This window comes from Nyctibius grandis, chromosome 7 (genome assembly GCF_013368605.1).
Source record: "Nyctibius grandis isolate bNycGra1 chromosome 7, bNycGra1.pri, whole genome shotgun sequence".
NCBI lineage: Eukaryota > Metazoa > Chordata > Aves > Nyctibiiformes > Nyctibiidae > Nyctibius > Nyctibius grandis.
Genome location: NC_090664.1, coordinates 39141913 through 39159758, shown reverse-complemented (window position 1 = coordinate 39159758; position 17846 = coordinate 39141913). Strand labels below are relative to the sequence as shown.

Genomic DNA, 17846 nt, shown 5'->3' with positions numbered 1-17846 from the left:
GTTGCTGTCAAAACTGGGACAGTTCGGAGCACACCCTTCTCAGCTTTTAGTCATCTATGGAATTTAAGTGGAAGAAATTTCATCTAGAAATAAGGATGCATGTAGGCAGTGTAGGAACTTTTCATGGGTCTAGGTTCTAAACTGAGAAAGAACTTCTACCCTAATTTGCCCGTGTCTTGGTTGTCAAGCTGTAAAATAACAGCATTTCACTGCCTCCTAGGGATATTGAAAGGAAAACCAGCCAGATAAATGGGAGATGTTGAAATACAGCATGAGGAGGGAGGACAAATAATTACTAAGATAGACAAAGGAAGATTACTGCAATTAGGAGGTGAAAGAAAGACTCCGAAAACATATTTAACATCGTATTTGAGCATTTCTACTCTGTTAGGAAACTTTCCATAACTATTTTCAATCAGAATTCTATTTCTAATGTTAGAGAGCAATAACAGAACATTGACAAGTAAATCTTAAGATTACACCCTGCTTTTTCTCTACTGCCTTTTCTTGAAATAGAAGGTGTCAAGATAGTCTGTTCATAAGATTAATCTTGTACCTTTTCCTCTACTGCAAGGACACTGAAACTGAACAAGATATTTTTGCATATTATTTGCAGAGATAGTATTTGCATGTTAAGCTATTAAAACGGAGTTCTAATCTTAAAGCACAGTAAATATAGTCATAGGAAGTACATTAGCAGAAGAAATAACACCACCACTAATAAACCGGATACTGATTCAGGGATCAAAAATGAAGTACAGAATACCAAATGATGGACACGAGTAACTGGGGAGTAAGACTGCTGCCAAGCTGCAAAGGCAAGAAGCTGTATCAAAGTCAAAGAAAGAAAACCTGATAGTTAAAGACAACTCTAGGGATCAACAAAGAGCATGGAAGTTTAATTTGTCATAGATATTCTCAGACATCTTTATGGTGTCATATATAAGCTTAAAAGGGAAGCTAATTATACTGTAAACCAAATATGTGATGTGTTGACAGAGAAGAAGGTTTTGGACATGCAAAATATTGGTAGAGCATTCTTTGATCTGTGAGACTGTTTACAGGAAATGACTCCCAGTTAAACAAGCCCAATACCAACTTCCTGCATTCAAATCTAAGAAGATTTGTTAGGGTGGCTTCAACTTAAACAGAGAAGAAATGGACACAGGTTCTTTATCAAGCCTGAAAACTTGATGCTTGGCTTTGTCCTGCCTCTTGGCATGCTGTGTTTAAAATTCCATGCATTTGTCTGTACAAGAAGATCATCAAATCATAGGTTTCATTGTTGCGTGTTGACAGTCAGCTTAGATGACATCATTATTATGGCAGATGACAAGCTTTGCTATAACTAATAAAACACTGTGTGTCCCACCATCAGCAAGGGTGTTAAATGAATGAGTCTTAATGGCTAAGTTAAAGAAAAGCAACACAACTGAATACATCTTTTTTGTCTAGAGGGAAAAAAAAGTTATTTTCCAAATTCGTGTTTTATAAAACACAAATCTCTTGCCTTCTACAACATGAAGCACTATGCTGAGATCTCTCTATTTTATATATATGTGTGTATATATAGACTACGTAGTTTGTACTGGAAACAGTGGAAACAACGGAAAAGATGAGCTATTGCAATAAATGCTGGTAGATCAAACATGACTCACTCTTCTTGTGGTTTAGCATTAATGAAGATTATGGCCCGAGCGTCAGTAAGCTCTTGCATACTCAGTTCCTCCAAAGATAAAAATTTCACTCCAGGTTTTACCTACAAGAAAATTAGAATAAAAGATAAGGTGTTCTGTTCAGTTAAAGATGAAAAGAAAAAAAATATTTAAAAGATACCTAAAGAGTAATTTAAAATTCCTGATCTTAAACAGAAGACTTATATAAGAACTTATAAAGACATTCAAACTATGTGAAAGTGATTTCTTCTTCATTTGCATTTTCTTCATCCATTTTCTTAGAAAATATTATTTATAAATCATTTAGCCTGTAATTATTGTTACTATGTCATTCCAAATGGTCCTAGAATAAGGAAATGTTCCTGCCTCTGAAGGCTTTACGATATAGGATAGAATTTTCAAAAGTAACAAAGGGCTTTAGGAGCACGTATTTCACTGATTTTCAGTAAGACTGGTATTTCTAATTAATTTGGGCATTTTGAAAACTCCTCAAATTTAAACTGAACACAGCACTAGCAAGTGATAAACAGTGGAGTCATTCTTTATATATAAACAGTGCTTTGTGAGAGAAAGGGTCATGACCAAGGTGAAAACATGAACTCTCTCCTTCTTTATGTAAAACTAAACAAACAAAAAGTCTATAGGTCATTCAGTGTCAGGTTCATATTAAGTATACTGCAGGGAAAGAGATCAGAAGAACTAAGGTCTGAGAAAGGATCTGGAAAGGAACTAGGAGCTGCACAGCTTACATAGGATTGGGAAGAAGATCGTAACTGGGGGATAGCATGAAGATGATAAGATTTCATCCATGAAGAAAGATAATAAAAAGAAATTAGTATAAAGCTGGGAAACTTCAGGACAAGAAAACAAAGTATCTTATGTAGCCAGATTCTGGCTTTTGCTATAGTGCTCTTGCTTTTTTTAAATCAAGAAGAAAATTTTACTCTGAGCAATGTATTTGAAGTAGCTTACCCGACCACAATCATAGAATCCATCGGTAATGATGTTACTTGATGATAAATATCCCATCTGGCTGTACTTTTGGGAAAGATTGTTATCAAGGAGCTTTTCTAGAGCAGCTTCACTAAAGTTATTTTTGCGCCCTGTTGATCGATTAATTTCTTCTAGGATGTCTAAAGCACTGTTAAACACAATACAAAAGCTATTTCATCATTAAATATCAATTAATTGTTATTATACAATTCAGAGTTAGTTTTCTGTTGGGGTCCGCGCGAGGAAGGAACTACAGCACACCAATATGGTGCTCTAGTAGCTTCTTTTTTTTGGTTAACACACACTTTTATAACCTACATACTCTCTTATGTAACGGTCACACACTAAGCTATTGGCTACAAGTATTGTCCATAATCTGGCTGCATGCCACCTCTACTGTTCTAATTGGATACTTACTATAAACTTAAGCAAGCCACATCCCTATGCTTTCTTGCTATTTCATGCTGTTACATAACAGTGTACTGGTATGTTCTCTCTATAACTTTCCCACGGTCCAGGCCCCTACAGTTTTCAGCATTGCCAAGGCCAAGTCAGATTCATTTCCAAGTGCTAGTGTGGTGCCCTCTGGGCCAGCAAGGAGCTGGCTGTGCTGCACAGAATTCTTTCTCTAGGGGAGGAAAATGCCTTGCAGTGCTTAAAAGCAAAAAGCAATTCCTTTAGGCAGTTAAGCACTTACATAAAGAAATGCTGACAGGGTGCCACAACTTTTTATCAGAAGGATGTTAGGTACCACAGAGAACTTGAGAAAAAGAAGGATGTAAAAGCAGAGTAAAAGGAATAATGTTCAGAGCTGACCATATGACACAGTTCGAGGACTCTCTCCCTCTCTGTCCCCGCAACTTGCAAGGCAATTTGCAGATGCCATTATGCAATGTATGAATCCTTCTGGTTTAGGACTGTTACTGTGTTTGGGGAGGGATAGTTGGCAGAGATGTGCCAAACACGGATGAGCACGGAAACACAAGCAGTTGTGACAGCATCACCAGGTGCAGGATTTTTGCAGCATGGAGGTAGAAACAAAAAATCATGGGGACACCTGAGGACAGGAATTCATTCTTTAAGCTGGTTTTGGTGCAGAAACCTACATACTGATAACTTCTGACCTGAGAAACTTAGGAAAAGGTCACTAAGAAGAAAAAGGGAGCTGAATCAGGAGAACGTAACATAGTGCAGTTTTGGAACTGTTTAGGAATGAAAACAACAGGAAAAAAGAGGGCGATACATTCATATGTGTGTGTGTGTATGTGTATATTCAAATTTATATCTGTGTCTGTCTACACACACATGCAGACATTCTTCGCATCCTAAGGAATCAATTCTATATATACATATATAATGAACTCCATGTTTAGACTGCCCATTTCTCTCTGTGAACTATGCAGGGAGCCTCAGCTGTGGACATTTACAATATAGACTTCTAAAGGTACCTCAGATGGATTCCAGAGAACAAGTTTTTCAGGCAAGGCAAATGACAATCTTCTCTTTTAGAAGAGAGCAATGGGAGAAAATAGTAGAACAGCAGTACAGGCTATTTGTCACACAGCATACTGCAACAAAGTCAGGTAACCAGCAAGTAATGCAGGGAAGAATTTTAAAGCGGAAAATGAGTAAAAAAAGCCTAATGAGTAGAGCAGTGTCGAAGACAGATGACATTACAGGCACAATGGCACATTATCCTCATGTGGAGGAAAGACAAGCCAAAAAGGGACAAACACAGCTGCACCAAAAATTCTGTGAAGACCCAAAAGCCGAAAAAGGGCTCATACAGAAATGGAAACACTGACGCTTCCAACTGGGAAGAAAAAGTAAGGGAAAAAACCAAAAGACCCACAGGCAAAGTGAGATACAACTATTCAGGGACTGAAACAAAAATAAATGTTTCATATGCTGCAAGTCAGAGAGGAAAACGTAGGCCTATTACTCAATGTGGGAAGAAAACTCGTAACAGATGGCACAGAAAAGACTGAAGTGTCTGATGCCTTTTTTGCTTCAGTCTTCATAAAAAGGTTGCAAGCAGATGCCTGGCAGCAATATTAACAAGGAGGTGGAAACAGTAGGCTTAATACGTCTAGAATAAGAAGAGGCAAAGTTATCAGTGCCTGAGGAGACTTACCTCATACTACTCTATGAACTGGCAAAAGCAACCTCTGAACTATTTATAATTATATTTGAAAATTCAGGGAGGACAGGCTCGGTGCCAGAAAAGTGGAGAAGGGTGAAGATAGTATCTAGATTTAAAAAAGGAAGAACAAGGAAATAATAGAAATCATTCAGCCAAATTTCAATGTCCAAAGGACACCATATCGAATTATTAAACAATCAGTCTGCAAGCAACAAGAGATAAGATGGTAAGAAATAGCCATTATGTATTTGTCAAGAATAAATCATGTAAAGCTAATCTAATCCTTTCTGCGATAGGGTAACTGACTTAATGTATAGGCAGAAGAAGCAGATGTGAAATATGAGTTGACTTTGAGATATGTGTTGACTTTAATAAGTCTTTTCACATATTCCTACTTGAATACTCATGAGCAAGTCAGGGAAATATGATATACATGAAAATAACGTGAAGTAGCGCCTGACTGATTGAAAAACTATGCTTAATGTATTATTATCAATAATATGCTGTCAAACTGGAAGGACACATAAATTAGAGTCCTACTCCGATACTGACACAAAGAAGGGATTAAATAAGAACAGTGCTATATGCAAGATATAAGAAATAATTACTGAGCTTTATTTGATGGTGGTATGACCTCAGCTGAAGTACCTCATCCAGGCTGGGAGATGGCACTTCAAAATGGCATAAATAAATGAGAGAAATTCAGACATGTGTGACAAAGTGAGACAAGATTTCAAAACAAAAAGAAGTTTAACATTTTTACTTTGTCATGAAAAGGAAACTGAGAGACGGACATGGAACACGAGAAAATTCGGTGAGTTAAACTCAAATTGCTATAAAAAGGTGGTTATGCGATCCCACTGAAAGTAGGACAACATGTAGTTGAACTGATTTGCTGTCAGGGACAACTCAGAAACCCCTTCTAATTCTAAGGATAGTTCAGCACTAGAACAGGTTACCTCGGAAAGTTGTGAAACCCCCTCAGAATTGGTATTTACACTTAACAAGTGAAAATATGTCAGTGTACTCGATTCAGTTTTACAGTGGGCAGAAGGATAACATCACCTTTGAGGTCCCCTCCAGGCCTAAACTTCTGAGATCCTCACTTTGCAGAATCCCCTCATAGATGGATTTTAATTATCTGTGCGGTAATCAGAGAAGTGTCCAGCAGAGGGAGCAGGGCAATTACATATATTTTAATGTAATGATATCTAAGAGTCACCTCATATAAGGAGCCCTGTGCCATAATTCTTATAACCTAAAACAGCTTTTGTAATTCCGATATTAATATATGGAACTTGGAGTTTCTAAAAAGAAAAAAAAATTGAGTCTCTCTTACATGACACTTCAGCACACCTGCAGTTAACCAGAGTTTGTAAACCAAATTTAGCCTGTGTGTAATAAATACAATGTCCTGTATATTGAACTTAGCCTGAAACCTTAATTTCAGTTTCATATGTATGAGGCACTGTAGTCCCTAATTTTGACTGATAGAAGCACATCTTCAATATAAAGCCTAATTCAATCACAGAAACAACAAACGTTTTTATAACTGCAGACAGTTCTCTCTTCAGGCTTGCATTTTTTCTTAAGACTTCTGTTACTTAAAATCAATACCATTTCATCTGTAACATCTGTGGTGGAAAAGTAGTTTCTGCTTACCAGAAAGTATAGCTTAACTTCGTTATTCCGTTATAAACATGTAAAGATCAACAATAGAGTTTTCTGATCAAAATCTTCTCTCTGCCCTTTGATACTATTTCTACTCACCCTAGCCTGCATAGTTCAACAGCGGTTAGTTCATCACTTGCACAGACCATAATAGCCCTACAGGCATTTCTTCTGACTTCTTCATTCTTAGAATGCAGCAATTCAACGAGTGGTCCCAGTCCACCTGCATTTCTTAACTATAAAAAAAATGAAGACATTGTCCCTTACATATTACTTCTGTCCCAGCAAGAGCAGCCTGTGAAATTCACCTTCGAAACATATTCAAGCTTTGTAGACAAGCTATGCTGGGCTGGTAGAAAGGCCATTTATGGGGATTCTGTGGTTCTGCATAGGCTGGAGCTGAAGCGAGCTTCAGAGCCATACAAGGCACACATCACTTCTGTCTCTGCCTTGCTTTTCAGTTATTAGATTGTGGTGGGAAACTGAAGAGACTATGCAACCCAAGCCTGCATGGAGAGTTACACAGCTTTTTCTGTGTTCTGTTGCCTCCTAGCAACTAATTTACATCACAATATATTTGAATTTGTATCATATTGTATGTATGACAATCTTACTAACATCCTATTCTCTTGTGTGCTACAGTATCTTTCCTATACACGCTGGAGGAAATATTGCTCATTTGTACTTTTGAAGAGAAAGGCATTTTAAGGACACTGAAAGAGGTAGATTAATTATCTATGCCCCTTATTCATGTCCTAATTAACAGGCTTGACCCTTGAGAAAACCCCAGCTTATGATCTATGAAAGCACATAGCATCATCCTTATTTATGAAAAGAAAACAGTATGACCGTTGATAAACAGTGAAAAGTTCAACTTGCTGGATGCCACTGATCAAGGGATTAATTATATTTTGAGTTTTGTCTGAATCACATTTACTCCATGCACATCCACTATCTTATTAATCAAGGTCAGACATTGCTGTTCAGGCCTTGAAATTGGGCAACAGAACAACACTGAGGGAGCATAAAGAGGAGAGAACTTCTCACCTTCAAAGTTCAGCTGACAGTTGCAGCTGAAAGAAACCTTAATGTTTAATGCTAATAAACATGGGGTTAAGATATAGCCCTAGTTAAAGCTCATTGAAGCCACTGGAAAGCTGTAAAGCATTAATTTGGTGCAAGCAAATACAGCAGTAAAAATACAAATTAAAGGAAACCCTTTCCCGGTTCTCATGACAAACTGAGCTAAGTTCAGCTGAACAAGCCTACGAGGAAAGTGAAAAATTAGTTACTATCTAGAAAGCCCGGACTTTTAGGACAGACACAAAATACAAAGATTCTACAAAAGTATAACACCAAAGTCAGAATCTAGAAATGTTATAAATAACCACAAAGAGTAGTTTTACCTCCGTTCTTGCATCAGCATCACAACCAAACACAGCCACAGCGAATGCTGCTTTGCTTTGCACTTGGCTGTTGGTTGAGCGCAATGGTTCTGCAATCGCACTCATAATGCCACAGCTCTGGATATTTACGCGGAATGGCTCTTGCATGGCCAGATTTGTTAGCACTGTAGCAGCATTAGCAATGGCTCCATCTCTCTGAGCGTTCAAGGTGTTTACTAATGGCTCAATTCCTTCAGCCTCAGCAACAGCACTAGCAAAATGAAGGAGAAAAAAAAAATCTTTGTTATTTTAGGACCATTTTTTCTTCTTAGTGTGGTGTATTTACCAACTAAATCAGTATTACATTTCAAGATTTTTTATATATTTATATATATGTGTGTGTCATTCATATATGACTCATGGTGAGAAGGTCAAGAGGCACAACCTAAGCAGACAAACCAAGTCACAAACTTCTGGATTCTTTAACTTACTAGGACATGGATTCTTTCTGAGGTTTTGAACAAGTTAATTAAATCTTCCATCTTTTCAAAGATGCAGAATTTCTGTATCTTTAGTTCCAAGCAAAAGCCTCTGCAGACTCTTATCACCTCTTCTCATTATCATTCTAGCACTACTTCTAATGATGATTATAGTGCATAGAATATCATGTTGTTGTTGTTTGTGCTGTCTCCATAAATTTCTGTGATCAAATACCTAGGTGTGCACCAAGTTGCTGCCACTCTTACAGAGTAGGTGTATATGGTACAGTTCAGTGCAATGTAGAAATTATTGAGCTGGCTTTATACAAGCTGATTTAGACAGCAGGAGTACAACAGACACATCAGCACAGAGTTCAGGGCTGGCTATGACTGTGGTTCCACATCAACTAGTCTGTCAGCAACAGATCCAGTTTAAATATCCCCTCTGCTCTGAGATATTATTGTAGCTGTGGCTGAAGGGTGCCGCCCCTCAGCAGTGCTGGGACAAATGCTGGGGTGGTCAAGTTCTGAGCTAGACCTGCAAAACAACCTGTTTGCAAATAAAATTGGGGAAGATAGTTGGGATTTTTTTTTTAGGATCATTTCATAGATTTAGGTTAAAGAACAGCCAAGAAAAAAACAGTTGAAGAAGCACCTCTAAGGAAATAGTAAGTTCAGGCAGAAGGTGCAGGCAGCTGCACTATTAGCGGACACATTTACAAATGACTTAAATCTGATGTGTCGCAAAACTAGTAGTCACTAATAGACTACATCTCAGTCACAGCAGAAGGAACTGGCCTATGAGCACTTTGTCTTAACACTGCTATTCTGCTGCTGGCACTCACTGGGATGGTGCCTTTTAAAAGAAAAAAAAGTCAACTTCATATTTAGTGTCTGGGATAAATAACATATTTAGTTTATAATGACAGTAAACTCTTGACTATAACTGATGCAGACCCTGAAGAGAGCAGCTGGCCTGGCTGAGGGGAAACTACCATGCTCTAACCAACCTGAAAAGGCATACGCTTCCGAGTTACCACCTCATTATATCTTCTGCGGTTTCTTTGCCATAGGCAAAAGAGACTACTGATACAAATGTAGTTTACACTCTTCAAATGCCATTAAGATATTCTATAACTTAAGTTGTTGACCTTCTTGCCAAAACTTTGCTTTCTACTAAACAACAGAAACTTACTTGTCTATATCATCTTACATTCATTTCAGTGGTATTTTTTCCAATCCCATTATAAACCAACACATTATAAAAATTGAATTGTCTTCCTTCTGAGTTTGTATATAAAACTTGATCAAATGATTTGAGGCATATGTCCAATTTACTATCTGCTTTTCGTAATTTTACATTGGGCTCATCTGTTTGTTAAACAAAAGTTGGCAATATTGTTAGCAATGGAAATGTGCAGATGGCAATTTGAATTTTCATTGCAACTGCTTTTTATACTCCCTTTTAGTACATTTTGTCTATATCAAAAACATAACAAACTCTCCCACCTCTATACAAGCATATCTAAGCACTTCAACAACAGAAGTGTAGATTTTTTATGTTTTGCTAAATTTCTGTCAACACATTAATAAATCTGGATGTGAAAATCTTATGTTTACTGTAACAGTGTCTTACCAAAAATCTAACTAACCTTTTGTCAGCTTTCACAGTTACAAAATAAGCACAAGCTTAGAAGTATTATATATACAAGAAACAGTTATGCTATCAAAGACTGTCAAGGCACTGATAAAAACAAAAAAACATCAGGAATGCTGACGGTCACACTCTTATGCAAACAGGACAGAAAGCAGAATACCTTCCAACCTGTGCTATATAATCCCATTACACGGGCAACAGGACATAGATCTTACTGTGAACTGATCTTAGTGCAAGTACCTCCAAACCACATTTTCAGAGAGGGGGATGCAGGTACTCCTGAGCATACCCGGAACGAATCAGCAGAGGCCAACAGGATTTGTTAGTCTCATCTCTGCCTCAGCTATAAGGTGATGGGAGCTCACAGGTAGTGCTGGATCATGGGTGTAAGGAAGGCTAGCAGGCAGGCAGGCAGTAGCTCCCAGTTTGGAAAACCAGGGAAAAGGCAGCAATCCAGGGACTGAAGGTGAGCAGGGTTATTAGCTTGGGTGCTGCATTAAGGTATAGGGCCAGTTTGGTGTTGGCTAATTAATCCTCCTGGAGCACAGTAACTTTAATGCAAGCAGTTCAGTCTCTGTGCAGGACTGAATCCCACGTTTTCAGATGTCCTGCACTGCACTCCTCAGATTACCTTCAGTTAGCTGGATTTCCCCTTATCTGGGTGCCCTCCCTCCCCTTCCCACCTTGACTAGAAAAAGAAGAGCTGAAAATGTTTTGTTTGGGGTTTTTAGTTGTTGTTTTTTGGTTTGGTTTAGTTTTTGGTTTGGTTTTTTTTTTTACTTCGGTAACGCCACTGTATTCCTAGGTTTCCTGGTTAATATTGTCTTCTCTTCCCCATGAAAATTTTATCCAGATTTCCAGCTTCAGGAGTGCTGTAGCTCTATCCAGGCTGCTGTATATGAAGAAATCCTGGACCCGTTGATTGCACGTGTAAGGATCAGCTATACACCACATGTATCACAGGTTTACTGGAAAACATCCCATTCATAGCACGTGTAACAATGACAGACGCTAGCAAAGCGTGGGAGAGACTCACCATACATGCATACAGCCATGCACAGTAGGGCATGTCCATAAGCTATCAGATTTACAGCATTACACAATATATACACACATACCTTATCCAGGAAAAAAAAACACAACAAAATCAAACGTTTTTTCCTGTACAATGGATACACAGAAATTCCAGGTTTTATGGGACAGATCCACTACTCATGAAATGCATCACTGCATCTCACAGGTGTAGTATATCCAATACTTTTGCAGTAAGTATAGGACTTAGTATTCCTATACGACACCCAGTAATACATGTATTCTCCCGTAGGAAATTCTAATAAACACATAGTCCCTAACAGACTGATTCCAGGATGGTACACAGAGCTGAATGACATAGCCAATCACATTATAAGCAGATTTACTATAATTTCCATAAAGCCAGCAAGTACACAAGTACTTAACAAAAGAGCAAGGTGACAGCTCCTCATGTGTTCAGAGCTGACCTCAGCGAGGTACAGAGCACAGCCAATTTCCTCAAGTGCCACTCAACTTCAAAAAGGTTGAGAACCACTGATTTAGAAGATCATACATATTTATTTCAATCCTGCGTTCTGCTTCTGTGCAGATTCATTTTGAATCACAGTTTCATGAGTATAGTTTAATCAAGTAGCACGATGGATCACAAGGCAAAAAGAATTCATGTTAGAAGTGACAACAGCAGGTAATGAGAGTCGAAGGTAACCAGCACCTTTGAGAATAAGATTTTAAGAGGGCGTGAACACCTGAGGTAACAGAGATGCGTACAGAAGAGGTTATGAGGGAAGAAGGAAGAATGGGGAATCCATAATTCAACTCACTCCTACCCCATAGCCCTCCGGAGTAGCACTGTCACGCTGGGCCATGGAGCCCCAGCTGCTAAAGAGGCAGCAGTGCCTGACCTCAGAAGGGAGCTGAAAGAATGAATATACTTAAGTTTTTAAGATGCTGAAATACTACAACATTAAAATCTAAGTACGGAGGTCCTCATTCCCTTCCATCTCGGGCAGAGTTATGCACTGTGTAGTTTTTTTATTACAAGGGAACAAAAGCCAGAGGAAGGAGGTTTCACCAGCATTGTCTTTGCCTAATGTAGATCAGCACTAGCCTCTCTCCCTGCCTCCAGAACACACTCTGCTTCAGACACATCCTGCTGAGATGGTGGACTTTATCAGTGCTCCCAGTACAGGACTACATCCTCAAGGAAGAAGGAAGCCTTGGTTTAGCTGAAAAAAAGTACACACTTTTTGATGTGGAAAAGGAGTAAATTTATATAAATCCACAGCTTTTTTCCTCCATGTTGTGCAAAGATTCAAAATACATCAACTTACCTAATCATGGAGAGAAAAGATTAGGGAAAAGGAAAGAAGACAATGACAAGGGGAAAAAAAAAGGATGTTGCATTTGCAATATCACTAAATGGAAGCTGACTATCTGAATTACAAAAAACAAACAAGAAAAACCAGACAAGATAGGTGTAGAAATTACAGAGCTCAACTTAAAGGTAAATTAATTCAAACGTTATGATTTATAAGCACATGGTTATGATCATTAGAGTGCCTAACCTAACAGGGTTAGGCATTTACCTTAACCAGGGTATACACGGTTCAGGTACCCTAATGACCTTAACCATGCTCTGTAGTGAAACAGTAAAATTCTGATTAGAATTGAATTCAAATTACTGTATTCACAGCATCACAGAATGGTCAGGGTTGGAAGGGACCTCTGGAGATCATCTAGTCCAACAAAGAATATTCAACAATAGCTAAAATATTTTTCTCAAGTGTCATTGGAAAGGCAAACATTAAAAGGTCAGATAATAAGTATTTATTTCAAATTATTAATTTTAAATATACATTGTAACAAGTTATTAAGAAATGTTCTTAAAAATCCTCTTAAAGATCACTCAAGACTCAAAGAATTAATGCTGAGAGTTTGAGAAAAACAAATGTTTTCTTTACTGTTTTTACTGCAAAAATAAATTAAAAGTTGACAATAAAATCATTACCAGAAGTTTCACAACACATACTTCTTTTAAACAGTTACTTTGGAGATGCATATGAATTTCACTGAACTGAATATTTTGTTGCTTTAGTTGTCTGGGGTGCATCGGGGAAGCTCAAACTTTGGTAGAGTGTTGTGAAAACAACCATCAGTAAAAACTGGACCAAAACTCTGTGGGTTTTTTTTATTTTATTTTTAGGCCTGTAAGTTCTCTGGGGCAAGAACCAGCTCTTTGTTGGCATCACATCAAGCATAATAGCTCTGGTCCTCACCCAAACCTCCCATTCATGGCAAGAAAGATATCAGATTATTTACTTAGTGCATAGGGAAAGGTCCAGATAGCTTTTCCTCCTGAAGAGAAGGTCTAGCCCAATGGAGAAAGCAACTATCAGTGTTCAAAGGGCTGACAAAGCAATGAGACTGTCCCCCAAACCCCTAACCTAAGCAACCTCCCACGGAGTGGGGACAGAGGGGAAGAGCAGTGGTGCAGCTTCATACCACTGTTTACCCTGGATTGTGCTTAATTTACACTAGTGAGATTGACACTTCGTAAAAAATGGTGAAGTATGTTTGGTTTTGCTGCTTCTACCACAACTGAACATAAACTTGTTTATATTAAATTATAATTTTATTCACTTCTATGCTGTTTACTTCCCTCCTTCTGACTGAGGATTTAACACAATTTCTGCTCAGAAAAAATTCAGATTTTTCCTCCTCACAAAGGCCATTGGACTCCTTATGGACTTCATTTTCCAAATGTATTTGCAACTGCATGTTTAATTTCTGTGCAAAATTACCGTGATTGTGTGTGAGGTGCTTAGCTAGCCATTTATGCCTGTGCATATCTCATTTTCATACATAATTGCACGTAAATTATGCATAAGAATTATGCATCTAATTACACACACATTTTTTAAAATCAACTCTATCTGTGTTAAATCGCATGACTTCTTTTCCACACAAGGCATTTCTGATCCAGCTCTATTAAGTAATTTCTGACTGAGAAAGAATATCATAACCACAAGTTTGAAAAACCTCAAGAAATATCTTCCTTTTTATCCCTTAAATGTATTTAGTATTCTTCATTTGTCTTGTTATGCCGTCAGAATAATCACATCCAATAAATGTCTTCTGCATTTACAAAAAATTTCACTTTGCTATTTAATTATTTTCAAAAGCAATTGACTGTTGTATATTGTCACTCGTATTTTATTTAAAGACTAATATTACTTCCGTTTTCTTCACTATACAAAGGAAATTAATGTCAGTATGTTTATTCTGAGTAAGGGAATCTCGCACAAGAGACTCTGATCTACAATTTGGGGCCCCTTTGTGCTACAATAAAAATATTGATGATCTCAACAAACCATATTATTTTTTCATTTCAGGAACTGAACCCTCTATTCCCATTTTTTAATGACAAGTATCTTGTTAAAACATCAACAAACGCAAAACTCAATAAACCTCACAGTCTGGAAGCAATAAAACCTTAAACTGTCTGGGTTAGCAGCGACTGTAATACCTGACTCTCATTTAGCGATACACATAGACCTTCTAATGGCTGTCATTGAATTCATCTGACAAAGTTACATAGATCTCAGTTCTAAAACTGTACTATACCTGATTTAAAATATTACAGGGGCATTGGTAATGAACTATCTACTCATGATATCTGAGCCTTTCAATTATAATATTATTTCCAACCTTTATTAAGAATTTCTGACTCTTCCACTATTATGAGAAAGGCTTGAAATTCAGCAATAGAAATGCCTTTTTGCCCCTTAAAAATCCCATGTAGCTTCAGCCAGGATAAGCTAATGAAAAAGACACTATCCCCCTCTCTTTTTCCTGATCCAAGAAGTAGTGCATGCAAAAATCAATAACTGAGCACAAATGTTGAGAGTCTGGTATCCACATTGTTACAAAAGCAAAGTAACAGGGATCATTGAGGAGCTGCCAGAGCAGCCTTCGTGGAGGCATTAGGGAAGGAAAGAGAAAGCCAAAGCAGGGTCCTCACAACAACCCATCTGAACACAGGGACTGAGGAGACAGTGGGTCTTCAACTTTGGAAGCACCAGCTGAGGAAGGACAAAAAAAGCTGTGCCAAGTCAGTCTCTCCACAAACAGTACTCGGACTGTGAGACTCGAGCCCATCTTTCACTTCTGGATGAGTCTTTTCTGGACAACTGTGAACTTTATCTCAAATGGCAGCAATCTATTTTGCTTTGCTAAAGGCTCAAGCTCTTACAATGATTCAGAATGGAGAAACTTATGCTTTTATTTTTCTCTCTTAAAACTAAATCTCTAAGAAAGTACACATTTACTACTATGTTAAGATAAAATTACTGAGGTTGCAAGTCAAAAGGTTTAAAGTTACTTGTGAAAGCTTATTTTTACCCCCTTGTGTGTATGACAGTTCAATTAGACAACATGCCACAGTCAGTGCACAGGTTAAATTCACAGCAGAACAGAATTAAGCTTGCGTGATCAGCCATAAACCTGTAATTCCCTTATATACACCTAAAATAAATATCTTCACGCTATACTAAAGTAAGTTAAAACATATACTTAAATAATTTGCATTAAATTTAGAAATATGCTACAAAGAAAACGTGCATGTAAAAGCACCAATACATTTGTCTGAAATTTACCCAAATGTAAAATAACCCTTGCCGCTCTGAATTCATAAAAAGTATAATTAATCTCAGTGCATATCACTGAATACCATTGTAGGGATACACACTCAAGAGAAATCATTGTACTTGTGCCACTACATAAAACACAGTTTTCTCTCCCAGGCTTAGGAGTCTCCATCTAGGAAGAAGAGAGTTTCCCCTGATCCCACAGAAGTCTACCACGGGAAGTTACAAGTGACAACACACCTGCTCTGAGTGGAATTCCAGCCTTCCACAGCTAAGATAAATAGGGATCATACTGTAAGGCTTTAAGGTAGGAGAGTACAAACAGCCCCCAAAATTTTGCTGTATCTATAAGGGGTAGAACATCGATATTGTTGATAGAACATCTATATTGATTCTGGGGCCCCCAGTTCAAGAAAGATAAGGAATTACTGGAGAGAGTACAGTGAAGGGCTACAAAGATGATCAGAGGACTGGAGCATCTCTCTTATGAGGAGAGGCTGAGGGAGCTGGGTCTGTTCAGCTTGGAGAAGAGAAGACTGAGGGGGGATCTTATCAACACTTACAAATACCTTAGGGGTGGGTGTCAAGAAGAGGGGGCCAGACTCTTCTCAGTGGTGCCCAGTGACAGGACAAGGGGCAATGGGCACAAACTGAAACATGGGAAGTTCCATCTGAGTATGAGGAGGAACTTCTTTACTTTGAGGGTGACAGAGCACTGGAACAGGCTGCCCAGGGAGGCTGTGGAGTCTCCTTCTCTGGAGATATTCAAAACCCACCTGGACACAACCCTGTGCAACATGCTCTAGGTGAACCTGCTTTGGCAGCGGGTTGGACTAGATGATCTCCAGAGGTCCCTTCCCAACCCTTAACCATTCTGTGATTCTGTGATTCTGTGATTCTGTGTTACTGTTATCCCAATTTAGAAGTGTCCTGTTTTCTGTCTGAAACTATTTTGGATATACTTACATTCTCATGCACTTTAGGATGCCGTGAGATGAGATTTGTGTTAGATAGAGATGAATGCTCTATATTGGCCTCTGTCTTCAATATAACCTCTGATAGGTTTAAAAACAAACAAACAGGAAAATGCATAACATTTTTTTTTGTGAAAGAAGAGCTGTACTGGGAACAAAATGCAGTTATACAGCGTCTGAATCTATAGAGGGACTTTTGCATATAGCCACACCTTCACAAATCTAAGCAAGAGAACCAACAGCTGGCTGAGCGAAAGAAACATTTTGCACCTGCCAGCAGGGCATGATTTAGGGTACTGTCCATGGGTTGTCTATCAGTCATCTGATGTGATGTTAAAGTCATAGTGGGAACCCACTTCTGAGTGACATCCCAGCATTAGGCCTTGATTCAGCTTTTCTGCCAAGGGAGAAATTTACCATAAAACATTTTGCAGTTTTCAGTGGAAGTCAACATGTAACTTGTAAGGAAAAGCTTGTGAGCTCTCAGGTAATGACCGTGTTGTCTTTTTTCTTTAGAAAGCACCCATCACACTATGGATATACAGCAAGAGAAAGTCAAAACAGGCATATGTTCATGGCATGAGTTAACTGTTTCCATTTGCATAGTGCTCAGCAGAATGGGTGCTAATGTAAAAAATAACAACACAAATCACAAAACCCAACAAAATCCCTTTACCTTGCAGCACAGTAGCTCAAAAATAGAATTGTGTCACTAGGGGTCAGTATTAAAACATATTACCTTTACACAACACAGCCAGGGGCATTCTATTGTTGATTCCCTCCTTCAGAAACACAAACTTATGTTATAAAGAAGCACTATTAAACCATAAGAAAGACAAAACCTATACAATGGATTATTACCTGTTTCTGTTCTTAAATGTAGCTCTCATGTACTAGAAATCTTTGTTCCTGTTCTCATAAATTAACACATATATTCACGCAAATGCATTATCTTACGTAATACCGACGCTTCAATATTGATCCATTTATGTGAATTAGGTTCCATCTACAGTCTTGAAAGAGAAAAGCCATGATTAAGTTTCCCAACATGGAAGATTACTACCTAGTGATATTACTACTCAATGGTAATAATGATTACTTCCTAATGATAATAACAAAATTTGAAATGTAAGAAAACTGGACATTTTAAAAATTTATTCCTTGACATCCATACCCATCTTAATAAAAAT

At 38.0% G+C, this 17846-nt stretch overlaps 1 protein-coding gene across 1 annotated transcript in view; it reads right to left on the bottom strand.

Moving 5' to 3' along the window:
* Nucleotides 1-17846, bottom strand: part of ARMC3 (armadillo repeat containing 3) — a 62818-nt gene that overhangs the window by 11321 nt on the left and 33651 nt on the right. Inside the window, 5 exon segments of the mRNA XM_068405179.1 lie at nt 483-584; nt 1659-1759; nt 2649-2817; nt 6583-6719; nt 7890-8139. Coding sequence (XP_068261280.1) covers nt 483-584; nt 1659-1759; nt 2649-2817; nt 6583-6719; nt 7890-8139 — 759 coding nt within the window.